Here is a 25,121-nt window from a genome sequence, read left to right as displayed (position 1 = left end):
GCAGGAACTGGTGTGCCTTAAGCTATTCAAATTACATCGCTGCAGCAAAACATAACGTGCAGTAGACTGATGAAGTTTAAGGTCTGAGTGTGCTAGGTACAGATCAGGCTGCATTCGTTACCACCTCCAGCTCCAACACCCCCAGGCACTGCAGCAAGTACTAGAGGCTGCAGCTACCGGGCTGCTGAGGATAACCCTCCATCCCTCTGGGACTACTCCCAGAAATCAGAGGTGCATGCAGCGCACAAGCTGACCTGAAGCCAGGCTCCAGCATTCAAGTCCCAAGGGGAAAAAGAAGAGCTTGAAGGAGAGGGCTGTCTTTCATAAAAAGGTGGCAAATTACATTCCAGAAGTACAATTGGAGTGCCTTGACTTTGATTTGATTTTTATAAGGTGTCTTACCTTGGAAGTTGTGTCAGGGGCTTCAAGGGTGCCAGGATTTCATACAGCCCAAATGTACAAGCAGTTGTAGAGCTTTTACACATTATGGAACAAGTACTTCGAGGTCTTTTTTAAACATCCATGGAGTCTACCCTGTGCCACTTACAGCTGATCTAAGTTACTGATTCCTTCACGTGCTAGAAAGGACTTAAATCCTCATTTGTCTCTTCAACATCCTGCTCTGGCAACTCTGGATTTACTCACGTTTTGCCTTACAGGTAATAAATAAAGCATTTTTCAAACTGACCAGTGATGAAGCAGATCAGCCAGAAGACCCCGCGGCACAGAAGGAAGACGTGGTGCTCCTGGAAGTAACCCTGAACAGGCCATTCCTTTTAGCTGTTCTCGAAGAGAAGTCGAGGGCAATGCTTTTCCTGGGCAGGGTAACAAACCCACTGCACGGGGTTTAAACACCAGCACGGGGGATGGGGAGGGACGGGAACGACGCGCATTTCCCACCACCTTTCTCTTATTCATCAGCTAGTTTTCCGATCTTGTCAAGCACTCTGCTTAGCTTTGAGACAAAGAAGGTAGTGTTTGAAATACAGCTTTTTGAAAGCTGAAACATTTCATTCTTGTTCATCTGTTTCACATGAGGCAACTCATACTCTTCCCTCCAGCTTCTCTTCTTTCCTTAGTCCCACTTTGTCTCCCTTCTGCCCCCAGCTCCCCTTTTCAGTGCAGTGGGGATGACATGGTAGCCCGCAGGGCACTGGCTTAAACAAAACCCTTGTTTTATAAGCACAAGCAGCATTTACTATAGAAAGGTACAGAAAAGGACCTTATCATTCCTTAAGAGGTCACTTTGTCATTTCTAGTTTGGTCAGTATTGCAAGAGAGCTCCCCCTTTACGTTAGAGTGAAAGTTTTACAGTTACCCACAGAGATTTCTAGTTTCATCAGCAATATTTTCCTTTACAACCACATGGGCAGGCTTCAGTCTCCCACTGAGACCAGATTTTTGCCTTGCAAGCAAAAACACATTTAGAGGAACTTTCTTCTTTCTGCAGCCCAGATGGATAAGTTCATTTCTTAACTCTGTGGAAAAGCTAAAAATAGGGTTTGGTGGCATTAATGAGCTGTGATGGATAAATTCTCACAGCCTGACAGAATTTTCTCCCTCCCCCTTTTTTTTTTTAGGGAAAAAAGGGCCTACTATTCCAATACAGTTCCATTCCTTGGATTAATTTCTAACCTGAGATGCATTTATTACAGCTGTATAGTGAAAAAGAATATTACTGGTTAGAGTCCAGATCTGTAAACTTCTAACATACCCAAACCGTATGTTCTTAAAAAATAGCATTAGTAGCAATAATCTCAATCAGTATCAGCAGTGGATGTGCTGGGTACACATGAATAAAAAGGTGTCAGTGGTCCAATACAACTCTTGGCAGAGTCATAAAGGTTTGAAACACTAAACTGGACCAACAGATTATTAGACCACTCTTGAATTAGGTAGTGAGGAATTGGGAGTGAAGTCTCAGCACCAAGGAAAGCCTCTCAGTGGAACGAGGATTTCCACTTCTCTTCTTTAGATTTGTCTCTAGAACTGATAGCGTTTAGAAAAATAACTGGAAACCCCCCTCTTTGGTATAGGGTGCCAACATATCCTACAGACCATGGTAGCCCCCGGGCAACCAGTGGCAGACATGCCTATCCAATCCAATCCACTAATGCCAGTGGCTCGTTATCGGTGATGTAGGTACGCGACAGATCCTTCTAGCTTGATGGACAAGAGTAATAAATAACACAACTCACTCTCCAGACTGCTGGGATTTCAAGTGCTATGATATAGTAGCCACCTATTTATCCGATTGTACTGTATGTATTCCAGATGCTCTAACATCTAAATACTGTACTTGTATTATATACAGAAGCAATTAACTATGAATATGCAGAGACAGAAAGATGCCAATAAAACCATTTCCAAGTTGCTTTGCCACAGTTCAGTTTGGTTTATGTCCGTAACTACATCCCTTGTTCTGGCTTCTGAAATGTGCTCCAAGTCAGCTTTATGTTCTTTAAGACAGGAAGTTGCAAATTACCATGTCATGCAGCCGAAGACACAGCTGCGAGCACGGAGGAGGCAGCTTCTAAGCGGTCATACTAATCTAAACGTTACCCCGTTGACCCAATAAAGTCAGAAGGTAGCATCAGGCACGAAGAAAATTTCAGACCACAAAACGTTCCACTCCTATCAGGAAGATGGAAGATAACTAACAGGAGGCCCTGCCCATGCTGCCAGTAAGTTCTGGGACAAAATTCCCAGGTGGGGACTGCACGCCCTTGGAGGACTCCACACCCTCTCCCAGTGGTTACGGGCAGAAAAACGAACAGACGAAACCCACCACCCAAAAACCCAAACAATTCTCAGAGAAGAAAGTTGGTGGTGGAACACACCTCTCCATCGACACCCTGGGGAAGAAAAGGAAGGAAGGAAGAAAGTGTCGAGACAGGGAACTGCAAGTGTACTGGCCAGAGCCAGAGCTGGGAAGAGAGAGGTGCTGGAGCAAGTGCTACAGTACCAAAAGATAAGCTATCAGTACCCATTCTTCCAGATATTTAAATGGTAAAAAACCCCAAATAAACCACAAAAAACAGACCACCCCACACCTCCCCAACTCTCCGCTTCCCCGACAATGTATATTCTCCTGAAACTTGTTTCTGACATGGATTTTATGTCTAAAAATTTTATGGCTTTTTCTACTCTTCACTCTCCTCCAGCTCCACCAAATTCCTCTGCCATGCACACAACGATGCACATGCCAAGCACCCTAAGCCCTGAGCATCACTCGCACGCTGAGCTCTCGGCTGCAGTCTACTGCCCAACATCTGGTGAATGAAGCACCTAAAAATCAGGCTCTAACTAACAGGCTTTTTAAGTTTCATCAAAACAATGCAGTTCACCCCTGAGCATAGCTGACACTTACGCTGATAAGCTTAAAATAAAAAATAAATCTAGACAGTTTGCTTCCTCATCCCTCCAGTTCAAGCATGAAAATACAACTGCTGATGGAAAAAGGAGAGTAGATATTCCTCCATATTGAGTGCTCCAGCCAAAAACACGTATTTCTAGTTATCTTTAGGCGATGAGGTTAAAGCAGTCTGGTCCACTTGTGGTATAACCCACAGACTTGAGAATCCCGTTACCATTTTAGAGGAAAACATGCCTTCCTCAGGGCTATTATAACAAAACCACTTCCAGCTAAATTCCTTCCAGACTTATACGGGCAGAGCAAGTTTTCTAGAAGTCCTAGAAGGGAATAAGAAAAAGACAAAATCTGCATTACTGTCATGAACTGCACTTAAACCAACCCCAAAACAGCAACCCAGCTCAAACCTTAGGAACAGAAGAAAGAGGATTAGTAGCAAAGACACCTCTACCAGAACACACTCACTTACGTGGTGGATCCTCTCCTCCTGGCTGATCGACAGTATTTGGGAACGCTAAAGTCCATTTTACCAAAGACACGACCAATTCACACCTCTTCCTTCTTTCAACAGGGGTGTCACAGGCAGTTTTTAATTAACTTCGTATTCCACTGAAAGAAAATGGAATGCTATTCAAGTGAATGAAAATAAAAGATGGAACTGACACAAACCCAGCGATGCAGACATTTACAGCAATCATGGGACTATTCAACAATTTTGATTTGCTATACAATGTTATTTCCTACCCTGAAATTAAAGCTGGCCTTCCATGGAAAAGAACATAATTCAGCCTGGGTACTCAGCGAGCCGATGATGACAAGCAGGAAGTGTTACTGCAGAGATGGGGGAAAACAGTGCAGCAGAAGGACAAATAACCTTTTCACACCCTTTTGGCTGGGTACACAGATTGCATCTTTGTATCCTCCAAAATCAGGGAAAACCAAAGCTGTTCTACCTTCAATCACCAGTATGCACAGATTTTGGAATCTGCTACTTCTGTGACAGCTGTTACAGAAATTTAAATTTATGGAGATACCCACCTTCCAAATTAAGAAGCTGCACATTGCATTTACAGCACTACAATCTCAGTCTCAGATTACAGCTTGCACGTTCATTTTATAATAAGAAAATAATTTTATAAAAAGAAAACAACAGTAAGCGGTGGCAGCAAGATGCCTCTGCTCCTGACCTAATAAAAGCAAGTGAAGAGGTGCAGCAAGACCACGCTTTCCTGGTTCATCAACTAGAAGCCTGTAAAAACGTAATACAGGCAAAATACTTGTTCCTAAGTAGCAAGAGTTTCATTCATTCAGCAGCGTGTAGCTCAGCCTCGTCTGGCTGTGGATCTCCACGTCGCTACGTGAGGCGAACAGATCCCACACGTCAGTCCACCTCGCTGTTTCTTTCTTCAGCAATAAATAGGGATGCTCTCTCAGTTGTGCACGTTGCCATCAGAGAGACGCCAAGCAAACCAGAAGAGCCAAATCCCGCTCTCCACTACCGAGACAATCCAAGAAGAACCAACGTCATTTTAAAGCAGTAGTACTCTCCCTGCTGCCCCTCTTCATAAAATTAATTTTAGCACAATCCTAATGGCTTCAAACGCACACTGATCACACAGGTGTGTCTTCTCAACTGAAGGATGGTCGACTCCCCAACAGCGGGGAACAGGAGCCTTAATGCTGTGCAAAGTTTGCACACCACGACTTCAATGCTACACGACAGCCGTGTGCTACCAACTCCGTATCTCCAGGCACTTGGGAGATTTGCAGCGATTTTTGCTCCCCCATTAGGGCCCAAGCTCTCTAAATATTTTAGAAAGAAATGGGTATTTGAAATTAATAAACATGAATCAGAATTCCCGTGTACAATTTTCACAGGGTAAAAAACCCCAAAAAACCCCACCACAAAACAGACAAATCCAAAACCTCCCTGGACTCAGACAGGGCATCTCTCATTTGGAAGCCTCAAACTGACCTCCTGCTGTCCTCAGACTGTGCTACCCGACCCTCATATGTCAAAGCGTCAATAGGCAAATCCCTCTAGGTTCAAGAGACCTGTTCGTTAATCCTTCTACCACTTAAAACCCTAATAACACTTTCAAATCCTCTGCTATATAAAGGCACACCATGTATTGAAGCAACTAGGTTTGAAGTTACAAGAACTCTGCATGTATTCAGGCCAAATATGCCCCTGAACTCTAACAGACAATATAATACAAGTCAGAAATATGCCAGCTCTGAACGAATCCTAGCGGAGTGAATACAGTTTTGGTTTGAAGGAAACCAGGCAGCCTGAGAATGTAACAGCCAGTAAGTTAGATTCCAATACTAGAAATTATTTTTAAAATCTGAGGTACTTCAAGAGCTTTTTTTTGTGCAGCACTTCTCACCAGCAAGGTCCATGAGAAAAAAAAAAAAAAAATCAGTAAAATGAGAACATTCAAAACCCAAACAAGAGCTAACCATGTCCCATGATGAAGGAAAGCATGTTAAGTGCAAAGCAGTAACAAGAAATAGCAGGTTTCTACTCCTGTGAGCACTTTCTTTATCCCAGAAGAGCTGGAATAAAATCCCTTTGAAAGCTTCTGACAGCCATCACTGAATATATTTGATTCAAAAAACAAACGAGAGACATCAAAAAAGTTAGGAAGACAATTTATTACATACTATTTTCATCATATAAGTTCATTCTTCTACATTTTAAGATGTACAACAAAAATAAAAACCCATTTTCTTCCACTTTTATTCTAGAGTAGAAAGTTTAGAACTTTTGATTGCTTTCCATATAATGGAAAACTACAGTAAATTCTTAGTCTTTTGGTGAAACAAGCCTAGGTGGACAGCAGATGCACTGATTTGTTGCTCGAGATACATTAGGAAGCACTTCATTGCTACTTATTTGGTAAAATAAAGAAGAGCTGAATTCTGCCTTTTAGGGACATTGCTTATCTTCAACCTCATGCTTTCAACAGCATCTAGGATTGTTCCGCTGCAGCCTGATCCTTGGCAGTTAGAACCAACTCTGTAAGGGCTGAAAAGCTTTTTATGCTGCTTGTTTCCAGTCCCATCTTTCGTACCTAAAAAAGACACAGAAGAAACACTCATTTTCTTCAAAACATCAAAAGCTCACTGATGATTCTACCTAAAACATTTGGCAATGTCTTCAATGCAATAGCAATGTCAACATTTCGGATGTCTTCAAGGCCAGGCTGGATGAGGCTTTGAGCAACCTGATCTAGTGGAAGGTGTCCCTGCCCATGGCAGGGGGGTTGGAACTAGATGGTCTTTAAGGTCCCTTCCACCCCAAACCGTTCTATGATTCTATGGATGAAGCAAAGCACACGTTAGCACGCATCAATGTGAGGCAAAGAGCCCACAGCTGCATACAGAGCACACTATAAGAAGATTTGAATCCAACTTTGCTCAGTTCAGTCTTTCCAGTTAGCGTAGTGGCTTGCAGGGAAATACTGAACCATCTTCTAGGCAACTTGTAACTAAAGTCAGTTGGAAGTTCTCCAGCAAAACAGCCAGAAAGAGAAACTTGGCTGCAAGTTTGGTTTTAATGCATTCATTTCAACTGAAATTTTTTTTCAAACTCCAAATGAGGTTTCTGGGCAAAACTTTAAAGATAAACATGAATACATCCAGGAAGAACCAACAGCATGATGATGAAAGCATTTCAATAGGCCGCAAGAGCCTACAGTTCTAGCCTGGAGCTTCCTGGGGGATGAAAACAACGCCACAAATAGAGAGGTTGCTACGAGTCATTCCTTATCCAGGAAATCTATTGCTCTGACAATCAGAAAAATACATCTATGAGAAAAGTAAGAGTGCACTGAAAAATAAAAACCTGGTTCTAAATAAAACTGTAATGGAATGACTCTGAAAAGGTGTTTTCTGTTGGAACTCCTTGTAATGTTCACATGTACCAAACCAGCTCCTAAATGATTATGAATACTATCCCAGTTCGGCTTAAATCCATCTGGCAGTGATGTTAGTGCACATAATGGGAATAAAAGAACAAAAGCCCAACTCCAGCCAAAAATTGCCAAATAATAGTTCTTGTTAGTCATAGAATCACAGAATGGTTTGGGTTGGAAGGGACCTTAAAGATCATCTAGTTCCAACCCCCCTGCCATGGGCAGGGACACCTTCCACTAGACCAGGTTGCTCAAAGCCTCATCCAGCCTGGCCTTGAACACTTCCAGGGATGGGGCATCCACAGCTTCTCTGGGCAACCTGTTCCAGTGCATCACCACCCTCTCTGTGAAGAATTTCTTCCTGATATCTAATCTAAACCTCCCCACTTTCAATTTAAACCCATTGCCCCTTGTCCTGTCACTACAGGCCCTTGTAAAAAGTCCCCCCCCAGCTTCCTTGTAGCCCCTTCAGGTACTGGAAGGCTGCAATAAGGGCTCCCCGGAGCCTCCACTTCTCCAGGCTGATTTCCATACTTCCACCCAAATCATCTTCCTTGGTGCTATGTCTCCTATCTGAGAGAAGCACCTGCTCACACACAGGCAGACTTCATCTACCTGCTATAACGCACCAACAGCACCCGCTCACAAACAAGACTGATGACAACTGTGTGGCAACTAACGATACGGACTTGCACTTTGAAGCTTGTTTATTTCTGTGTATAACTTTCAGAAGTAAACGAGTGCACAACAGTGTGCTTATGCAATTTTGATGTAGCTACTGCACGCATTTCCTGGAATATTTTCTTCTTTTGTTATTTAAGGTTTTGTATTTGGCATGGAAAGGAACTTAGAGTTATGCAGAACAACAAACAAAGCTAACATCTTCAAAGCTCTTGGGAAGAGACCCTTCACTGCGCGGTAAGTCAAGGCAGGAAATACCCAGAGAGAAGGCAAACAAGAGCAGGGCCATAACAATGTCTCCATCAGAGCTAAGGAATGTCCCTGCCCTCTGATCTGTCCACACAGTGTTTTTCCTTTGTGCTTCTAAGCACTAAGCAGTACTTGAATTTTGAACAGTAAGAAATACAAGCTTGGCCTCTGCGTAAGGACAGACAGGAAAGCGTGCATTGCTCCAGTGGTATCTACAACCACCAAGGTCTTGAGTCACCTCCGTTACACAGATGTGAAAAAACAAAGCAAAAGCCCCCAAAACCCAAACCACACCAACAAAGCTTTCACGACCAAAAAACTAAGTCAAGCTTCCCTTTCCTTCTCCATCTCACTCCCTTCCAAAACCAGTAATGACAGTAACCAAGTTTGTTTCTCATAACTTACTTCTTCTCCAAAATACTCAACGTCTAGGGCCAGCTGCAGACGGATTTTGTTATCATCACTCATACCCCCATTTGTACCAACAGGATTTGAAGCTGCAGTTCTTCTGGCTTGCTTCAACCTTTTTAGGCTCTCTTCCATTTTCTTAACAGAACTTAGCACATCAGAGACAGTTTCGTAATACCTAAATTAAGGAAGATCAATGACAAAGAAAGAAAAAAAAAAAAAATCACACTTTTACAGAAAAGCCTACTTCATACACATCAGTATATCACTGGCCCTGAGAAAAATGCTGAACAATGCTGGGAGGAATGGTTTTCATTTTGAGGAAGCTACTTATGCTTCCATCATAATCAGTCAATCAATATTTCCATCGTTAGTTCTAAAGGTCAAGCTGAAGATTACTATTCAGTGTTGAAGCTTCCTTCTCATCACGACAGTTTTGACCTACTCAAGATGTTTGAACTCAATAGAGGTCAAGGAACGCAACTGCCCCATTTCAGTCTGGATCCGCCTCTATTTACAATCAATAGAGCGCTAAGTGAAATTCCTTTTACAAACAGGACAAGAAAAACAGCCTGAGACACCAAAAAAAACACCATAGTTTTAGACAAGTTATAAAAGTGTACGTGTATATAAAAGTATGCAAGTGCACACCAGTCAGAAATTACTATGTCTAAAATGAAGAAACCAATCTAAGCAGGACTCTTGAAAGCTGACAGGAAGTCAGAAGAACACTACTGCCAAGTTAGAAATGGCACAGATGGAATAGAACACCACCTCCCACATACTGGGATCCACATTACAGAAAACATGCAGTCAAACAAGGTAAACAAATCAACTAATCAACAAAAGTTCAAAAAGCCTTAGGGACTGAAATCGCATGCTTAGATAGGTCGGGTGTAACATCATATAAATTAATTAACAGAGGCAAAGGAGCACGAGTTGTTAAGAATAGCTAGGAGGAAAAAATGCAGCACCAATAGGAAATTAGAGGACTCTTAAGAGAAGCGACCAGACTGAGATGTGTTGTCTAATTTGCTAAAATCTGTAACTTTCCAGGAGCCTCTCTATGGCAGAGACCAAACTACTACTGTGAGAATTAAGAAAGTTGAAGGAATCTTTTCAATGCTAACTTTTAAACCAGAAGGCAACAGAAAGCAAGCAAGCTTTTTAAAGGGATAATGGGATAGGAATGGCTGAAGTACCTGACAGGGCCTGTTTCAAACTGTTTCAAGATACCATGTTAGAAAAAGCAAAAGTATGTCAATAAAATTCCACTGTGCTCTCTTTTCATATCTTGGTATTTCCCAGTCCCACTCACTTGTAAAGACTTCCTACTTCTGCTGTACTCTGAAGTTGTTCTGCCTTTTCAGCAAGTTTAGTCCTCAGAGATTTTTAACCAGTTTATGCTCTTTTTGTGGTTTTCTCATTTGGATTCAAGAAGATATTGTCACAGCAGGAAATTAATTTAAAGTACTTGCATCTGCATTCTCAATGAAGAAACTACAATATTCCTCCATTTAAGAAACAGTTCTTTTGTCTCTTCTCTTGTTCAGTAAAGATAAGATATTTTAAAAGAAACTGATAAAAATAGTAACAATGAATCATGAAAAACAAATTCAATAGAAAATTCTAAGGAATTAACAAATGAGCCTGCCAATCTTACCTGTGTTTAACCTAGTACTTAAATCAGTTTTGGTAATGCTGACACGGAAGGTGAGAAACTGCTTTTATTGCGGGGGGGGAAAGCAGCTCTGGTTTGATCCAAGGAACTACTGACCAGCTACTTAACTTCGTGTGGTGTCACCAGAAGCTTTAAAAGCAAGGCTTACTAGAAAGGTAGACATACAGACAGACAAGAATTAAGTCTAAGATATCTTAGCTCCACAAGCAACTTGACATTCCAGAAATCTCTGGAGTCCTTCAGCAATGTTACTTAACCCACAGCAGCTGTGTTTAAGAGTCAGCTTCTTTTTATGGACTAGGAACTGGATAAAAGAAGAGACACCAGGCTTGAAAAATCAGATTTTGTGCAAAACAAAAGTGACCAGTGGAATCTGCATTAATCTACGCTTACCTCTGTCCAAAATACTTAAGAATAATTTTAAGGACATTTGGTAAATACTTGAGTATCAAAATTGTCTCATAATTTTCAGTTTATTCTGAATAACTAAAACATGAGTGCAGAGTGCCACAGGTGCATCAGGCATTAATAAGTACCTGCGAAGTGCCAGAAGTGGAGGAGCAGGGAGGGATAAGGAGGCAAACGGCAGGAAAGAACTCACATTTAAAGCCTCGGTATTATGGGGCTAATTCTTGGGAAACATCAATCCAATGCTCAAGCAGCCGTCAACAGACAAGACAATATGCTAATAATTATTAGGAAAACCACGTAAGGACAGACAGAAATACCAGCATCACAGTTTAAACTGCAAGGACCCTTCTGATCATACCATCTATGATACCATCTATGACCAGAAAGAAGAAAACCAGCAAACAACAACTATAAAACAGGAAGAGGAAAGAATACACAACACCAGAGTAAAACCGCAGAAATATATCCTGCCAGAAGAGAGTCTTGTTTTCTTTACAGTTGTGTTAATTCATAGCGTTTTGGTTCGATGGACCCTGGAGTTTTTAATAAATGTAAATGATGTTCTGTATCGTTCTCTTACTTCTGCGTGCTTTCAGAGAGGGCACCTTCCAACCACTGATGAATCATGGGCTGCTTCAATATATCCTTGTATTCGTTGTGCAGCCGGTAGAAGGGCTTAAGAGCACTGTCAACATAAGGTGAAGCTTTCGTTGGCACCTCCTGGTAGACAACAGGAAAACAAGTTGGGGAAGAAAAACCAGCAATTTACTTACTGAAAGCATCAACAACAAATTCTAGCACATACATAAAATGCTAAAATGACCAAAGCTCTGAATCAAATCCAAGCAGCTGGCTCACTGGGAAGAAGTTTCTTGGAAGAGCAGACAGAAGTGTCACCCTCCCAAAAGAAGCCTGCCACTCAGCAGTGCTGCATCTTATGGTATATGCTATGACACGAGGGAAACACATTTATTCTCATTAACCCTTTTTAATTTTGAACATCAACAGTTCTACTCCTTGACCTTCCTTCTATCTCAGGCCTGTGCCTTTACCACTGCTACCCTACCTGAAATTCTGAAAATACCTTTTTTTTTTTTCCCTTTTCAGTGAGGTAAACAGCAAATCACTAAATTACCTCAAGGTATTTAATAGGGCTCTTGACTGCCAAACAGATGTGGACAGGCCTGAAGAATTCATAAATGTACTGCCCAGTTAACATTCTTAGCATAGGCCTTTCTGAGATTTATTTTTTTTCATCTGTAACCATCACCCACCTTATTGGTTCTCCTATATAATCTTGGAACTTCCAGCGCACTCTTCAGGTAAGCGAAGGAGGAGTCACTGAGATCCTGGATAATCCTGTTATGCAAGGTAGGTACGCAAGCTGATAAAGAAGTCTTTGAGTCTTCCAAGGCTCCTATTGAAGGAAAAATGCTAAAGTTTAAACTGAGCTACCCTGCCCAGTCACAACATGAATTATGTGAATGCCCCCATCATCCCAATCTCACTCACTATCCTAGATGGCTGCTGGTTTCACACACAGGATGCTTAACTAAGCACACACAAACACCGGCCAGTTATAAAACATCACCGGTAGCGTCAAACATTCCTCAGCCAGAAAAACAGATGGAGGGAAGGAAAGAAAAAAGGGGTGAAGTAACATCTCCAGGTTCACAGTTTTCTTCAGTATTACCAATGTAGCAAGAGTCTTGACTCAAAAGCCTCTGACCTACAAAGGAAACCGGTTGTGAAGTTCTTTCTCACAGCACCTAATTTCCCTATGTAGTGACTGGAACATGTCCAACTCAAAGCTGTGATTGACAACAGAGCATCTACTGAGTGGGGAATGTGCACAAGGCTCCTACCTCTCTTGTGGAGTTGGTCGTCTACCAATAGCCCTAATTTAGAGATTTAAGTGGAATTCACAGCACAGAAGTTCTGGCTGTACTTGAAGACAAGGACTAGTTCACTCACCCAGCTACATGCCTGGCTTTAAATACTAAATTAAGATCAGATTCCATGTTTCACATAAAGAATGAGCAGATAAAACAAAAAACAATCAGAAAAAGAGAGGCTAAAATACTTGATTCCCTCTGTCCTCTGAAGTTAACTATGAAGCCTTGGTAACTCCCCTCCTCACTCAACTACTCTGGGCCAGAAAGAGAAAAATCTTTTTAAAGAAATATTTTACTTTCAACTGGACAATGGCAAGTCTCTCCCTACTTCTTACTCATTTCCTTTACAAGGAGGAGTTTAAAGATATGATATGAACCTTCTAGTCTAAGGTCCCCCACTTCCTGAAGAAGCATCCTAGTTACCAGACAATGAGAAATTACTTAAAAAACAAACCAACCCAAAAGCCTCCCTCCCCAGAAAAACCCAAAGCACTTCAAGACTGATTGAGTTTTAAATCAAATGTTTTCCAGACAGCTCCCATTTTAACAATTTAAACCTAAATCAAACTTCATTAAGTAAAAGAAGCATTAGTATTTTCAGGTTTTTAACTGTAAATAATGAAACTGTGTGTAAAAGCTGATTTTGCTTGGTCAGCAGAGGGGATTTGTGAGGAAGGGGAAAGAGACTGAATTCAGCCTCTCAGCTTTACCTGCAATACAAGACATATTCTTGAAGCCAACCATTTCAAGTTTTGGTTTAATCATTTCTAAGATGTCAGGAATCTGAACGAGAAAACAACCAAAGAGATACAGTCAATTTATCAACATATTTTACTTACTTTTCCTATATTGCACACGTTTCCAGTGCATCAAAAGACACCTTCAATCTTTTCTATATTTTTACTGCATTTATCAGTGCTAGAAGAATGCAATATTCATTGCAGTAAAGGCCTATGCACTAAATCCCTCACCTTACTACTGTCCTCAGAGGAAATAATTTAGAATTAACAAAATATTAGCAACCCAGATGCAACTTACAACTTCACAAATTACAGAAATTTCAGCCTTATTGACCACAAATACGCAGAAGTCATCCCTACTGGAAGGGAATCAATGCCACACGTCTCCATGATTCTGGATCGTTACTAAAGTATAATCATGACGATAAAACCTTTTTCAACCTCAACGACTAAACCCAGTAAACATTTAAAAGCAAACATAATAATGAAGCTGAATATTGCACCACACTCCAAGCTGCAGAGATTTTCTTAGCAGAGGTAAGACTCTGGCACAGTGACACTTTGCACCAAAAATGAGCAGAAACTTATTATTTTAGGGGTTAAGCTCAGCAGCTACTGATAAAGAGTTTAAATACCTGAAGTGGTTTCTCTGTAATCTGTCATTCCAAATAAGCACAGAACAGATCACTTATTTCAGGTGTTATTTTCTGTATCAGCCTACTCCAGTTTTAGCATTTGAGATAAGGTACCATATAGCTACTCTTTTTATTTTAAACAATTTAATGTTCTTAACAAGATGCCAAGCAATACTGGCACACAGATCAACGAAGACTCTTGTAAGTATAGTCACAGGCACAAACCTGATCCTGGAGTTTGTCCAGATCTGCAGCGACATACACCAACTGAGCACTAGATATAGAAGGCAAAGGCTGACTTTCTGGAGAAGGCCCATTCCCTTGGTCCTCACTGGGATTGAGGCTTACAGAAGATTCCTTTCGACCAACTGGCATAGATTTTTTGCTTTCCTTCATATTGTCACTGGAAATGGGCCTTACAGAAACCTGAAACATCAGATTGTGATGTGAACCCTAGCAATAGTGAAGGCAGTTAAAATTGGACAAACAGAAACAGTATATAAAGAATTTGTAAGTTTCTTAGCATTAGAATGCCACACTTATAAGGGATGTTAAAAAAAGGTATTTTTGAAAGAGCTTCTGGTGCACTAAGGAGTGGGATGATTTGGAGCAAATTTGTCACTACAGTAGAGGGCAGTCCAGTCCTACAGCAGTTTTCACCTCTCTGGTCTTCAAACGAGTTACTGCACCAGAAGAATGTTCAAGACCAAAAATTTGACCATTACCTGCTTTGAAGAAACACAGTCTATTTTCACATGCTGGAACAGATAAATTATAACTGCTCAGTGCTCTTAAACCACCCCTTTCTTCCACCTCTTCAGCCCTCTGATGTCTGGCATGTGCTTCACTCAACTACTTCGCTTTAGCCCTGGTACTTATCAGTACTTTTCATGAGCCAGGTCAGCTGAGAGAACTGAGTCAGTCAGTCTTCAGAAAAGGATAAAGGGAGATCTTACTGTGGTCTTCCACTACCTAAGGGGTATGTGTAGAGAAGATAAAATCAGATTTTTCTTTGAGGTACAGCAGCAGAATAAGAGGCAACAGACATGGACCATGGCAAGGGAAACTGACCAAGAATGAGGAAAAAGTGGTCCCAGAGAGGTGTGAAATCATCTTCTATGGACATTCTCAAAAATCAGCTTGAAAAGGCTCTGCACAACATTATCTAAGCTGGTCCTGTTTGGAGCAAGTATTTGGACCAGATGCCTCCAGAATTCCTTTTAAATCCCAATTATTCTATCATGCTGTCTGTGTCACAAGAAATGGGAAAACTTGTATGGCTGGGAGCAGGGAGAAGAAGAGCACAGCATGATCCCTCTTGCTCACCAGCAGGGAATCACTGGTGTTGAGTTAGTTGCCCAAGAAACTTCCAGTTTTACAGGCTCAACACTGCGCAAATGTTCCAGATTAACTCACTCTTATTTTTTTAATTTCACGGTTAGTTTCTGGTGTTGAGTTAGTTGCCCAAGAAACTTCCAGTTTTACAGGCTCAACCCTGAGCAAATGTTCCAGATTAACTCACTCTTTTTAATTTCATGGTTAGTTTTCACCTGGCTCAGTCTCACAACCTCAGTTCACTGTATCAATGAGTAAACACACAAACAGAACAAAACCAAAAGACTGTGTCTACAGCTTTCAGAAGCAGAGGCAGCCTAAGCATAGGTGGAAGTACAGCCTTGGCAACCATCAGACAATAACCCTGCAGCAGCACTGAGATTTGTGAGGAACGACATATTTTGCCGTGATAACTTTCATAAAACAAACTCATGAACTGGTTGAAAGTGTTCTAGTTAACGTATGTTAAGTTCAGGAAAAGCACACTTAAAAACAGGTCAAATACTCAATTTGTGTGTGAAACCCATTTTAATCCATTGCTAATTTGATTTTGCCTATGCCTGCTTTTCTGTGCTGAATAAGTAATAGAGTGAACCTTGCCATTGAATTCTGTTAAGTCGCACTTCTTCACAACCTTATATTAAACTGTTTTTTCCCCTAATATTTGTGATGCTGATCTTTTAAGTGGCCTAAACCACACTCTCCAAAGCTACTGGGGTTAGGGTTCCAAGAGCCACAAAGCCTAGAGCTCCAGGGACAATGGGGATTCCAAAGGCATGCTAAGGGGAGCACAGCACTGCACCGACGTTGCTCCTTCCACATCTTTCCCAGCTGGAACACCCATGCTGATGGGGACCTCAGACCAAAGATCTCAGGGTTAGGGGCTCGGGTAATTTCAAACTTCAAAAGGTTTCCTATTGGTGGATATAACCAACCACCAAAAGCATAAACTTGTTGCTCTTACCTCACCAATGAAGACAGAGTAGCGTGCTAAAATTTGCAGGCTGAGTTTCCACAGACGGTGTGCTAATAAGGGTAAAAACATCTGATCTGACCAGCACTTCAGAAGACTCATCCAGACCATGTGAGTGGCCAAAAGACAGTATGAGCTGCCAGCTAGAAACAATCAGACAAAGGTCAAGTTCCTAAGCAAATTTTAAAAAGATGTAACTTCAGTGTAATTGCATTACCTGAGATTTTTTTTTTTTAAACTTTTCTTTAAGTCTTCCAAAGAGATACAAATTGAGCAAAGAAGATTCATTAAGCATTGTCTGAAACAAACTCCTGGAATACTAGCTCCTCATTGGTTTAGATATCAAATTCCACTAAGCCTTCCTGTAGCTGTGCAGGCAAAAGCAACAAATGAGAATTTGGCTGTAACAAAGGCAGGACAGCTTGGCCAAATAATCCATTTCAGGTGATAACATTTCCATGATAGGTTGTGGCTGTCTTATGAAGCGGTTTTAACAGACATGCTTGCCAGCCGCAACACTAACACTCCTTAAGCACTAAACTACTACTCCTCTCACAGTTGTACCCAAGATGTCTGCTAGAAATAGGTGTTCAAGACCCAGTAAGAACATCCATATTTAAATCAAATACTTTTAAAGCAGATCACACACTAACATTTTATAGCATATAATTTGAGAGCTAAGGAATGTGTCTGCAAGTTCCAGGCAAACACCTTGAAGATGTAGGATTTCTGCATTTTGTCTCCATTAGGAATTTTTTAACCTTGCCATCTTCAGAGCATGGGTGTGTACACAGACAGGCAGAAACACACACAGCTATTCATGTTGTTCATAGCTGTCTTCTTAATAAATATTTAATCCAGTAACTGAAGTAAGTTTTTCAGATTACAACATACTTTGGACTAATACACCAGGTTTTCCCTTCCACTGTAATCTTTCCTGTGCATACCTCCTCATCCGCTCATAAATCAATGCATACTTTTCGAACAGACACCAACACAATAAGCCATAGCAAACCTAAGTGCTGCCAACAGACAGCCATTTGTACCTCTACGTAGCCCTGCAACAATTAAGAAAAATAAGCCCCAATAACACAGCATAGCATTTTGGTTGTCGCTTAGAGGATGCCAAATGCCAATTTAATTCTTTCTTGCAATGAGGGGATAGTTCCACAAATATCATAGAATGGTTTGGGGTGGAAGGGACCTTAAAGATTCCACCCTCCTGCCATGGGCAGGGACACCTTCCACTAGACCAGGCTGCTCAAAGCCTCATCCAGCCTGGCCTTGAACACTTCCAGGGATGGGGCATCCACAGCTTCTCTGGGCAACCTGTTCCAGTGCCTCACCACCCGCTCCAGTAAGAATTTTTTCCTGATATCTTGCCTTGGAGCAATCCCTCCTCTGCATCTCCCTTGCCTGTCCTTCCCAAAGAGCCTGTTTTGTTCCATTCCAACACTCCAGTCATAGTAACCTTCCCAACAGATCTCTGTGATGACAGTAAGATCATAGCTCTGCAGGCATGCCCACATATCTAACTGCTCTTGTTGATTCCCGTGGTGCTAGAAGACATAGAGACCTTTAAGCTGGGCCCTGGATGAAGATGACTGACCAGCTGGAGTGGCTGGAATTCCTTTGTGGTGCTGTTCAGGTGCCCTCCTGCTGACCTGTGATCCTCGTCCAGGCTCTGAGTATTTATTGCTAGCACTGGCATCAAATTGGTAGGAGTGGGATGGACTGAGGTACCCCTCCCTCGCAACTTTAGTTTAAAGCCCTCTTCACAATGTTAATGGCTGCTGCAGAAAGGGTGTTTTTAGTGAGTAAAGTGAACAGTCCCCTCATACTGCCTTCTCTATAAAAATGTATTCTACTGCTCAATCAGTTCACCAGAAAAATGAAAGCTCATGTGAGCCCATGGGATGCACATCACTAAATACTCAGACAGTAACCACTACTACTTATACCACCGATTCCTTCACAATAGAGAAATTACTTTTTGCAATAAAAGCTTACCTGGTGCTTCCTCTAGCGTATCTGAAAGTGCTTCTTCTAAGGACCCTGCTATTTCTCTGAATCTGAGAGACAGAAAAGTTTTGAATGTTACAATTCAACAACTGCATAAAGTGATGCCTGAGCATTTTCTCCATGTTTATTGAAATATTTCAATGCACATATGCAGATTTTAAACGTGGGGTTATTTCTGCCCAACATAAACTGGGATATGAACTAATTTAACATTCAAACACTTGAAAGAGACCATTTGACATTTTACAGGTAGGAAATTATTAAAGTCATGGTTGCAAACATTATCAAAACAATAGTTCACAGAGAGTCAAGTCCCCTTTTTTTGAGATGCCTTTTTGTTTTGTTACTCTTTTTAAACCACCAGTGAACATACTGTCTCATATTTACTTTAGTTGACCTTCAGACATGTCATGTGACACTGGAGCCTTCAGCTTTCTACATGTTTGTTAATGAACAGTGGCATAAGGTTCTGCAAACAAGTCTGTACCCGATAAAAATCAATAGTTCCTCACAGGATGCCCTGACCCCCTTTTTTAAGAATTCATCCTTTTAGCTCCCTTACAGAAAGTTCTGTTGTCATTGGTTTCCCTTTCTTGCTTTTATGTGCATCATAGTAACTCTTAAGTTTTTTGATCACGCTTACTAATTACGAACTTGTACGGCTCCTCTTGAAGCCTCTTAACTGCCATTTCCAGATAGCGACAGGGACCCACCTACCTTTTCTTGTGCAAACTCCTAAGGGACTAGATGGATGATTTAGCAACTAAACAGATTTTAGAAATATTTGTGAAATGGCTTCAAACCCTCATTCCTGTCTATGAACCACTTTCACCAATGGAACAGTGTCTTTAAGTCTTATGGTGAAAAGGATTAGAGAATGGAATTACATTTGTAACAATGACATAATTTTTGCTAAGTGTTTCTTAGATAGGAAAAAAATTTCCACAATGGGGGATTCACTACAGTTCCACAATCAGTTCACTGATCAGAAGCAATGCCTGTACATCCGTCTGTTCCTTAAAGGATCGTTTATAAAGGCTTTAGTGAGGGCTGATTGTTCTGGGCAATTTCTGTAAATGAAAAAAAAACCACCAGCAATTGTAATTATAAATGCCATAGTGTGAGATAATACTTCAATAAAATCCTGTATGACTTAAGGATATTAACATACAAAGAAAAAGCTTGCCTGATATATAATGAAAATACTGCATTATTTTCACAGTTCCGCACTGAAGAATTGACGGGCACGTCCAAAAGTTGTCAGATTATTCCAATATATAGGAATTATATATTGAAAGATGAACCAGATGCTGTTATCCAACCGTTTATCAAAATAATGCACTACTCAGATTTACAGTAATCTTGGATTACAGGAAAAGGATTTATAAAAAGTTCTTTTAATCAGTCAAAGCTCAAAATACCTAATAGGAAAGAACATTTTTGCCCAGAATGAATACGCTAAAGCTCCATTTCAATGTTATAAACAAGAGTATCAAAGTTTGATCAAGCGCTCGTTTATTAGAAAAGCTGCGCTTTCAAACAAAAGGGGCAGACTCACGGATCTATTAATGATATACATCTGTTAAAAGGTTTATAATGGCTACAGTTCCATGGACACTCTTAGTCTGCGCACTCAGCACTGCTACTTCAGTGAGTACTCCTGCCCTTTCCCTTAGGCCAGCATGAATATTTGTACAGTTAAGTGGTTTGGAGAAATTGATTGGAGTTGAGAGTCAGCCTTTTTTTGCCCAGGGTAACAGATCCTCGTATCTGTTCACTACACAGCTGCAGGAACAGATGCGCAAGCCAAAAAAAACAGGAAGTCAGAGGCTGAGGCTATCATTTTACACAATGCAATGTACCACCAAAACACAAAGACCCTGCTCCCAGCACCATGCTCCTATCACTTAGATTAGCTCCAGCACTCCTAAACTTCCTGGATGGAATTTTTCAGCAGCAATGTAGATTTAACCTGGGTTAAAGAAACTGTATGAGTGTACTGCTATGGTCGTACTGTTATTGCCAGTTACAGAATCATGCAATAAACAAGGCCACTGAAGAGATCCCAGTTAAAAATAAAAGTCAATTTATCCCGCCCCCTTTTTTTTTTTAATTTTTTACCCACTTTTTTCTTTTTTTTTTTTTAAGGCCAGATAATTTCAGTGATCCAACATGTAGTTCAGCCCCCTAAAAAACTGCAGTGGAAGAAAGAAACGAGTAGGATACTGGGAAGCAAGGGCAAGAAAATACTGTTAGTGGTTTCGCTAGAAAAGATTAGCAAGCCACATTCAACCACAATGCAAGACCAGAGTGTGTATGTATAGTCGAGGTAGAACACTCCTAATACAGTGCTTGGGCTAACATGTTCAAAACTAAAGGCAGCTTATTAAAAACTTAATATACTAGACTATAAACAAAAGCAATCCATAAAACCATACAGTCTTCCCTGTTATGTGGGTAAAACCTAAAGGACATATGGAACAGAAAATGGGGAAGGAAACTATTCACTGACTCTGCTTTGTGATCAGATTACCCTCAGGGCAATGAGACCCCCTCCTGTAACGTTGTATGAAGCATCTAAGAATACCCAGAAGGCTTTGGACCAAGAGAGATTACACACAGCACATTAAAGTCATAGCAGACTTCACCAATGGTTCGCTTCCTTGCCTGAAGGCTTGCTATTGAACCCTAAAATCAGATGTGTAGAATATATTTAGTAAAAGTATGGGTTTATATTTTGTTCCTTTCATTCAAATTCTAGCATTACTAGGATTAAAATGGGGTTTTCTTGTGTCTTTCTCCTCTCTTCTAGCTGCAAGATCTTTAAGAGGTAATGCTACAGGTACATCAGACCTGCTGGACAAGTAAGCTAAATCTTATGACTTAGCTCCTCAGGAAAAGGGAATAGTAGGGCAATCTGTGGGAAGGCAACACCACAAGAGTACATCCTGTGAGAGGAAAAGGATGTCAGAAACATAGCTTGATCTGGAAAAGCTACAAGTTGTGGCGTCCTTTAATTCTATATTTCTAAGAAGAAAGAATTCTTCCCTCAGAGTAAGTATTCCTCTAGATTTGCACAAGTAGCATCCTTCAACATACAGTTTAGTTCTGGGGACAATGGAGAAAAAGAATTTGAAACAAGACTTCAAGACTTACATAGATCTATTCCTGAAAGTCTTATGAGTAGCCTATCAAATCCAGTGTAACAACAACACAGTATATATTGAAGATTAGCTGGCTGTGAGTTTGCTAAAATGTTTTGAGAGGTATATAAAAAAATTTACTGATTTTATTAAATTCTTAGTTTGACTTCTCCTGTGATTTGCTGACATTAAAACCCTAAGCCAGATCATCTTGCTGTGACTGAACAACAAAAAAAATGCAGACTAACCTTATTTGAAAATATACAGGCAAATTCCATTTATTGTTAAAGCTGTGGTAGGAGGGATGAGACCTTAACCGTTTCACGCTGGCCTGGGAGCCACACTGTCGTTCAAATTTCCGTACAAAATCCATACTAGTGGTGTACTTCTGCAGAAAGAGAATGAGCATTCTGATCACGTTTTTGAATGCCACCACCCATTCAGCAGAACTCTTGTATCACGCTACAGTTAAGCCCAAGTTTGAGAATGGGCTGACACTGCCCCCATCACCTAATCATACAAGGCTAAAATCCTGGATTGCAGTGAAACCAAATCCAATTATCTAGTAGCTGTTATCCTACAATAAGGAAAGCTGGCGCAGGACACTTCTAAAAAGCAAAGTTGTCCAAGCACCCTGAACAAGCAGAACTGATCGGAGAGATACATCAGTATTGCTGAGCTGAATCGCTAGGCTGGAACAACAGTGCAGCACAGTACGAAGCACAGAGTCAGTCACGGGAGCTAAAGGCATACAACAAATAGAAATAATCAGGAACAAACCCCAGAAGTACACATAACCAAACACACAGGAGAATGAAAGCATGGCATTTTTTCTATTATATACGATTTGTATTATAGGAATTTCTAGAACTGTTTCCCTAAAACTATGTTTTGCAAACACCCAATATTTGCAGAGTAACTTTAAACAGTTTCAGATAAACTAACTTCATCCAGCTGTATAATTCCAATAAGATGTTTACAAATAAGTATTAAGTCAGTTGCAACCAAAGAAAAAAAAAATTCCATTAATCCTCAAACGCACTTTGGGCTTACTCTCAACAGTAACTTATTAACAGCCTGAAAATTATAAAATAACAAATTAGATCATACACAAAGCAGAATACGATACACTTGAGCAAAACAAAATAGTGCATAAAAATGTTATTTCACACAAAACAGACCGTGCTAACAAAACATAAAGGTTATGTAAATCGATGTGAAGTCAATATACAGCTACAAAACTATCTCTGCAATGAAAAACAGTTTGGCTTATGTGCAAGTTTCTTCTATTAAAAAAAGCAAACGTAGAAAACAACCATAAACCCTATCATACATGCTCATTAAAACCACTGCTGAATTAATGAAATAAGCGTGACTTCATTGCAGTAAGAGCCACAGCAGAGCTGTAGCAGCAAGGCTTTTACCACAATCCAGACCACTACGTGAGTGATGCGATTTTGCCTCTTAAGAAGCAGTAAAATATTCTCAGGAGAAGCTCCCGAGTCACTGCTTACAGGTGGTTCTCTCAGAAACTCTCCTGTGACCACAGGACATGCACTCACATGGGCATGTGTGTTGCCTATCTCAGTAAGTTCATAAATTTCTGTTAGAAGTATAATTACAGCTTTTTTCTTGTAACATGGCAGTTTCAGTGTGTCAAGGTGGCATTCTGGGAATTGCACACAAAAGCTTTTAGGCAACTACTTTACTCCCAACATGGGTCAAAATGGAAGTTCGCAACATGAACCATCAAAGTGGTTCACAATGGAACCGTAAAAGTTAAATCCAGAACGCCAGACTAGTGCTCTTTCAGGCCTCCTTTCTTAGGTAACAAAGCCAGCACTGTGAAGAGGCAAACAAGCCATTAATGCTCTGCCACCTTAAATATCAGTCAGAGCTACAAAGCAAACACTCTGAACAGACCTATCACTTTCAATATAGAAGACGACTCAAGACATTACCTAATTATCATAGAATCACAGAATGGTTTGGGTGGGAAGGGACCTTAAAGACCATCTAGTTCCAAACCCCCTGCCATGGGCAGGGACACCTTCCACTAGACCAGGTTGCTCAAAGCCACATCCAGCCTGGCCTTGAACACTTCCAGGGATGGGGCAGCCACAGCTTCTCTGGGCAACCTGTTCCAGTGCCTCACCACCCTCTCCGGGAAGAACTTCTTCCTGATATCCAATCTAACCCTCCCCGCTTTCAATTTAAACCAATTGCCCCTTGTCCTGTCACCACAGGCCCTTGCAAAAAGTCCCCCTGCAGCTTCCTTATAGGCCCTTCAGGTACTGGAAGGCTGCAGTAAGGTCTCCCCAGAGTCTTCTCTTCTCCAGTAACATCATATGCCAGCAAGGGAACGAACTGCAAGATTGGTTCCCGTTTCAGCTTCTAGGATAGGACTGTTGACTGCACGAAGTTATTTAAGAGAAGCTAAAGTGAGCAACAAAATGGAGCAATTTTCAAACACAGGAATCTAAATTTCGCAGTCTCACATGAATGTTTAGGGGTAGAAAAAGTATTCTTTTCGAATGCCTGCAAGTCAGGAAATCTGACTCAGAAATAAGGGCATGAAATCTGAAACATTTTTTAAAATACAAACAAGTAAACAGTTATTTTAACATACATGCCTAACACTGCCAGTCTGAATTTTACAGGATTTAAAAATATTTTTCCATTCCCACCTCTACACCTAAAAATCCCTTAACAGATAATACCGCATATTCCTGCTTTTCAGCATTAAACCACTACTTATGTATGTATGCAAACTATCCTGGAGAAAAAGACTTTGCTTCATTTCTGCCAACCTAGAAAACAGAGCTAGAAGATTACTGTCTAAAATCTGTGTAGCATTACTTGCATTATCAGCAGTGTAGAAACAATTTTAAAGGGTTGGGTTTTTTTCCCCCCTCTTAATACAGAACTACTCCTATCAGTCTTTAGATAGACATAATAGCATTTTCACATTTGATGTTTCAACTTCTTATCGATTTTTAGATAAAATATTCAAATGATTTAGACTCTGAGTCACTTAAGCAGTCAAACGCAGTCTGGAAAGTACTTTAGACTTACTACATGATTTACTTGAAGGTCACGGGGGAGCACTGAGTTTTTGCGTTGTTTGGGGTTTTTTTCTTTTTTTTTTTTGTTTTGTTTGTTTGTTTTGTTTTGTTTTTAAGTAAACACAATGGCACTCCTGGTCAATATCAGCTTAATGTAAGATGACAGTCTTTTAAAAATAATTCATTTAAGACAGCAGAGCCAGCTGGTCTGAAGACGGACTACATCCTTGTGTACACCAAGGAGCACCGACAACAAAAGCTCGGCACGGCTCACACCCTGCAGTATGCAGGAGCATTAGGCAAAAGGCTTCAAGAGTGACTGAAAAGCAGGAAACTGAGACGTATTCTCACGGGGGGAATACCCGATGCTGTCATCTGCATGGCATTACAACTTTCTTCAGTATCCCTTCCATCTGCTGCTTATTCAGAGCCAGCCCTGCAAATATCCACTGTGATGCCTGCAGGCCTTCAATTATTCAATGTGTCTGTACGAAAGAGAACTTAAATTCCAAGAAAAATATATGTATTTAGTAAAAGCAGTTTTGCACAAACACAAGAATAATTTGCCTTATAAACCTCCACCACCAATC

At 40.8% G+C, this 25,121-nt stretch overlaps 2 protein-coding genes across 2 annotated transcripts in view; one reads left to right on the top strand and one right to left on the bottom strand.

The window, feature by feature from the left end:
• Positions 1-851, top strand: part of AGT (angiotensinogen (serpin peptidase inhibitor, clade A, member 8)) — a 6,271-nt gene extending 5,420 nt beyond the window's left edge. The window contains exon 4 of the mRNA XM_010149491.1: positions 660-851. Within this exon, the coding sequence (XP_010147793.1) occupies positions 660-851 (192 nt within the window). The remainder of the gene's footprint in view (positions 1-659) is intronic.
• Positions 852-6,016: 5,165 nt separating this feature from the next.
• Positions 6,017-25,121, bottom strand: part of COG2 (component of oligomeric golgi complex 2) — a gene marked incomplete at its 5' end in the record, with an annotated part of 31,125 nt that continues 12,020 nt past the window's right edge. The window contains 9 exons of the mRNA XM_010149490.1: positions 6,017-6,450; positions 8,629-8,809; positions 11,304-11,443; positions 11,998-12,140; positions 13,329-13,401; positions 14,219-14,419; positions 16,293-16,444; positions 18,312-18,373; positions 21,715-21,854. Coding sequence (XP_010147792.1) covers positions 6,349-6,450; positions 8,629-8,809; positions 11,304-11,443; positions 11,998-12,140; positions 13,329-13,401; positions 14,219-14,419; positions 16,293-16,444; positions 18,312-18,373; positions 21,715-21,854 — 1,194 coding nt within the window. The remainder of the gene's footprint in view (positions 6,451-8,628; positions 8,810-11,303; positions 11,444-11,997; positions 12,141-13,328; positions 13,402-14,218; positions 14,420-16,292; positions 16,445-18,311; positions 18,374-21,714; positions 21,855-25,121) is intronic.

The sequence above is a fragment of the Eurypyga helias genome, unplaced genomic scaffold (genome assembly GCF_000690775.1).
Source record: "Eurypyga helias isolate BGI_N326 unplaced genomic scaffold, ASM69077v1 scaffold22013, whole genome shotgun sequence".
Classification (NCBI taxonomy): Eukaryota; Metazoa; Chordata; class Aves; order Eurypygiformes; family Eurypygidae; genus Eurypyga; species Eurypyga helias.
This window is presented reverse-complemented; position numbering and strand designations above follow the sequence as displayed.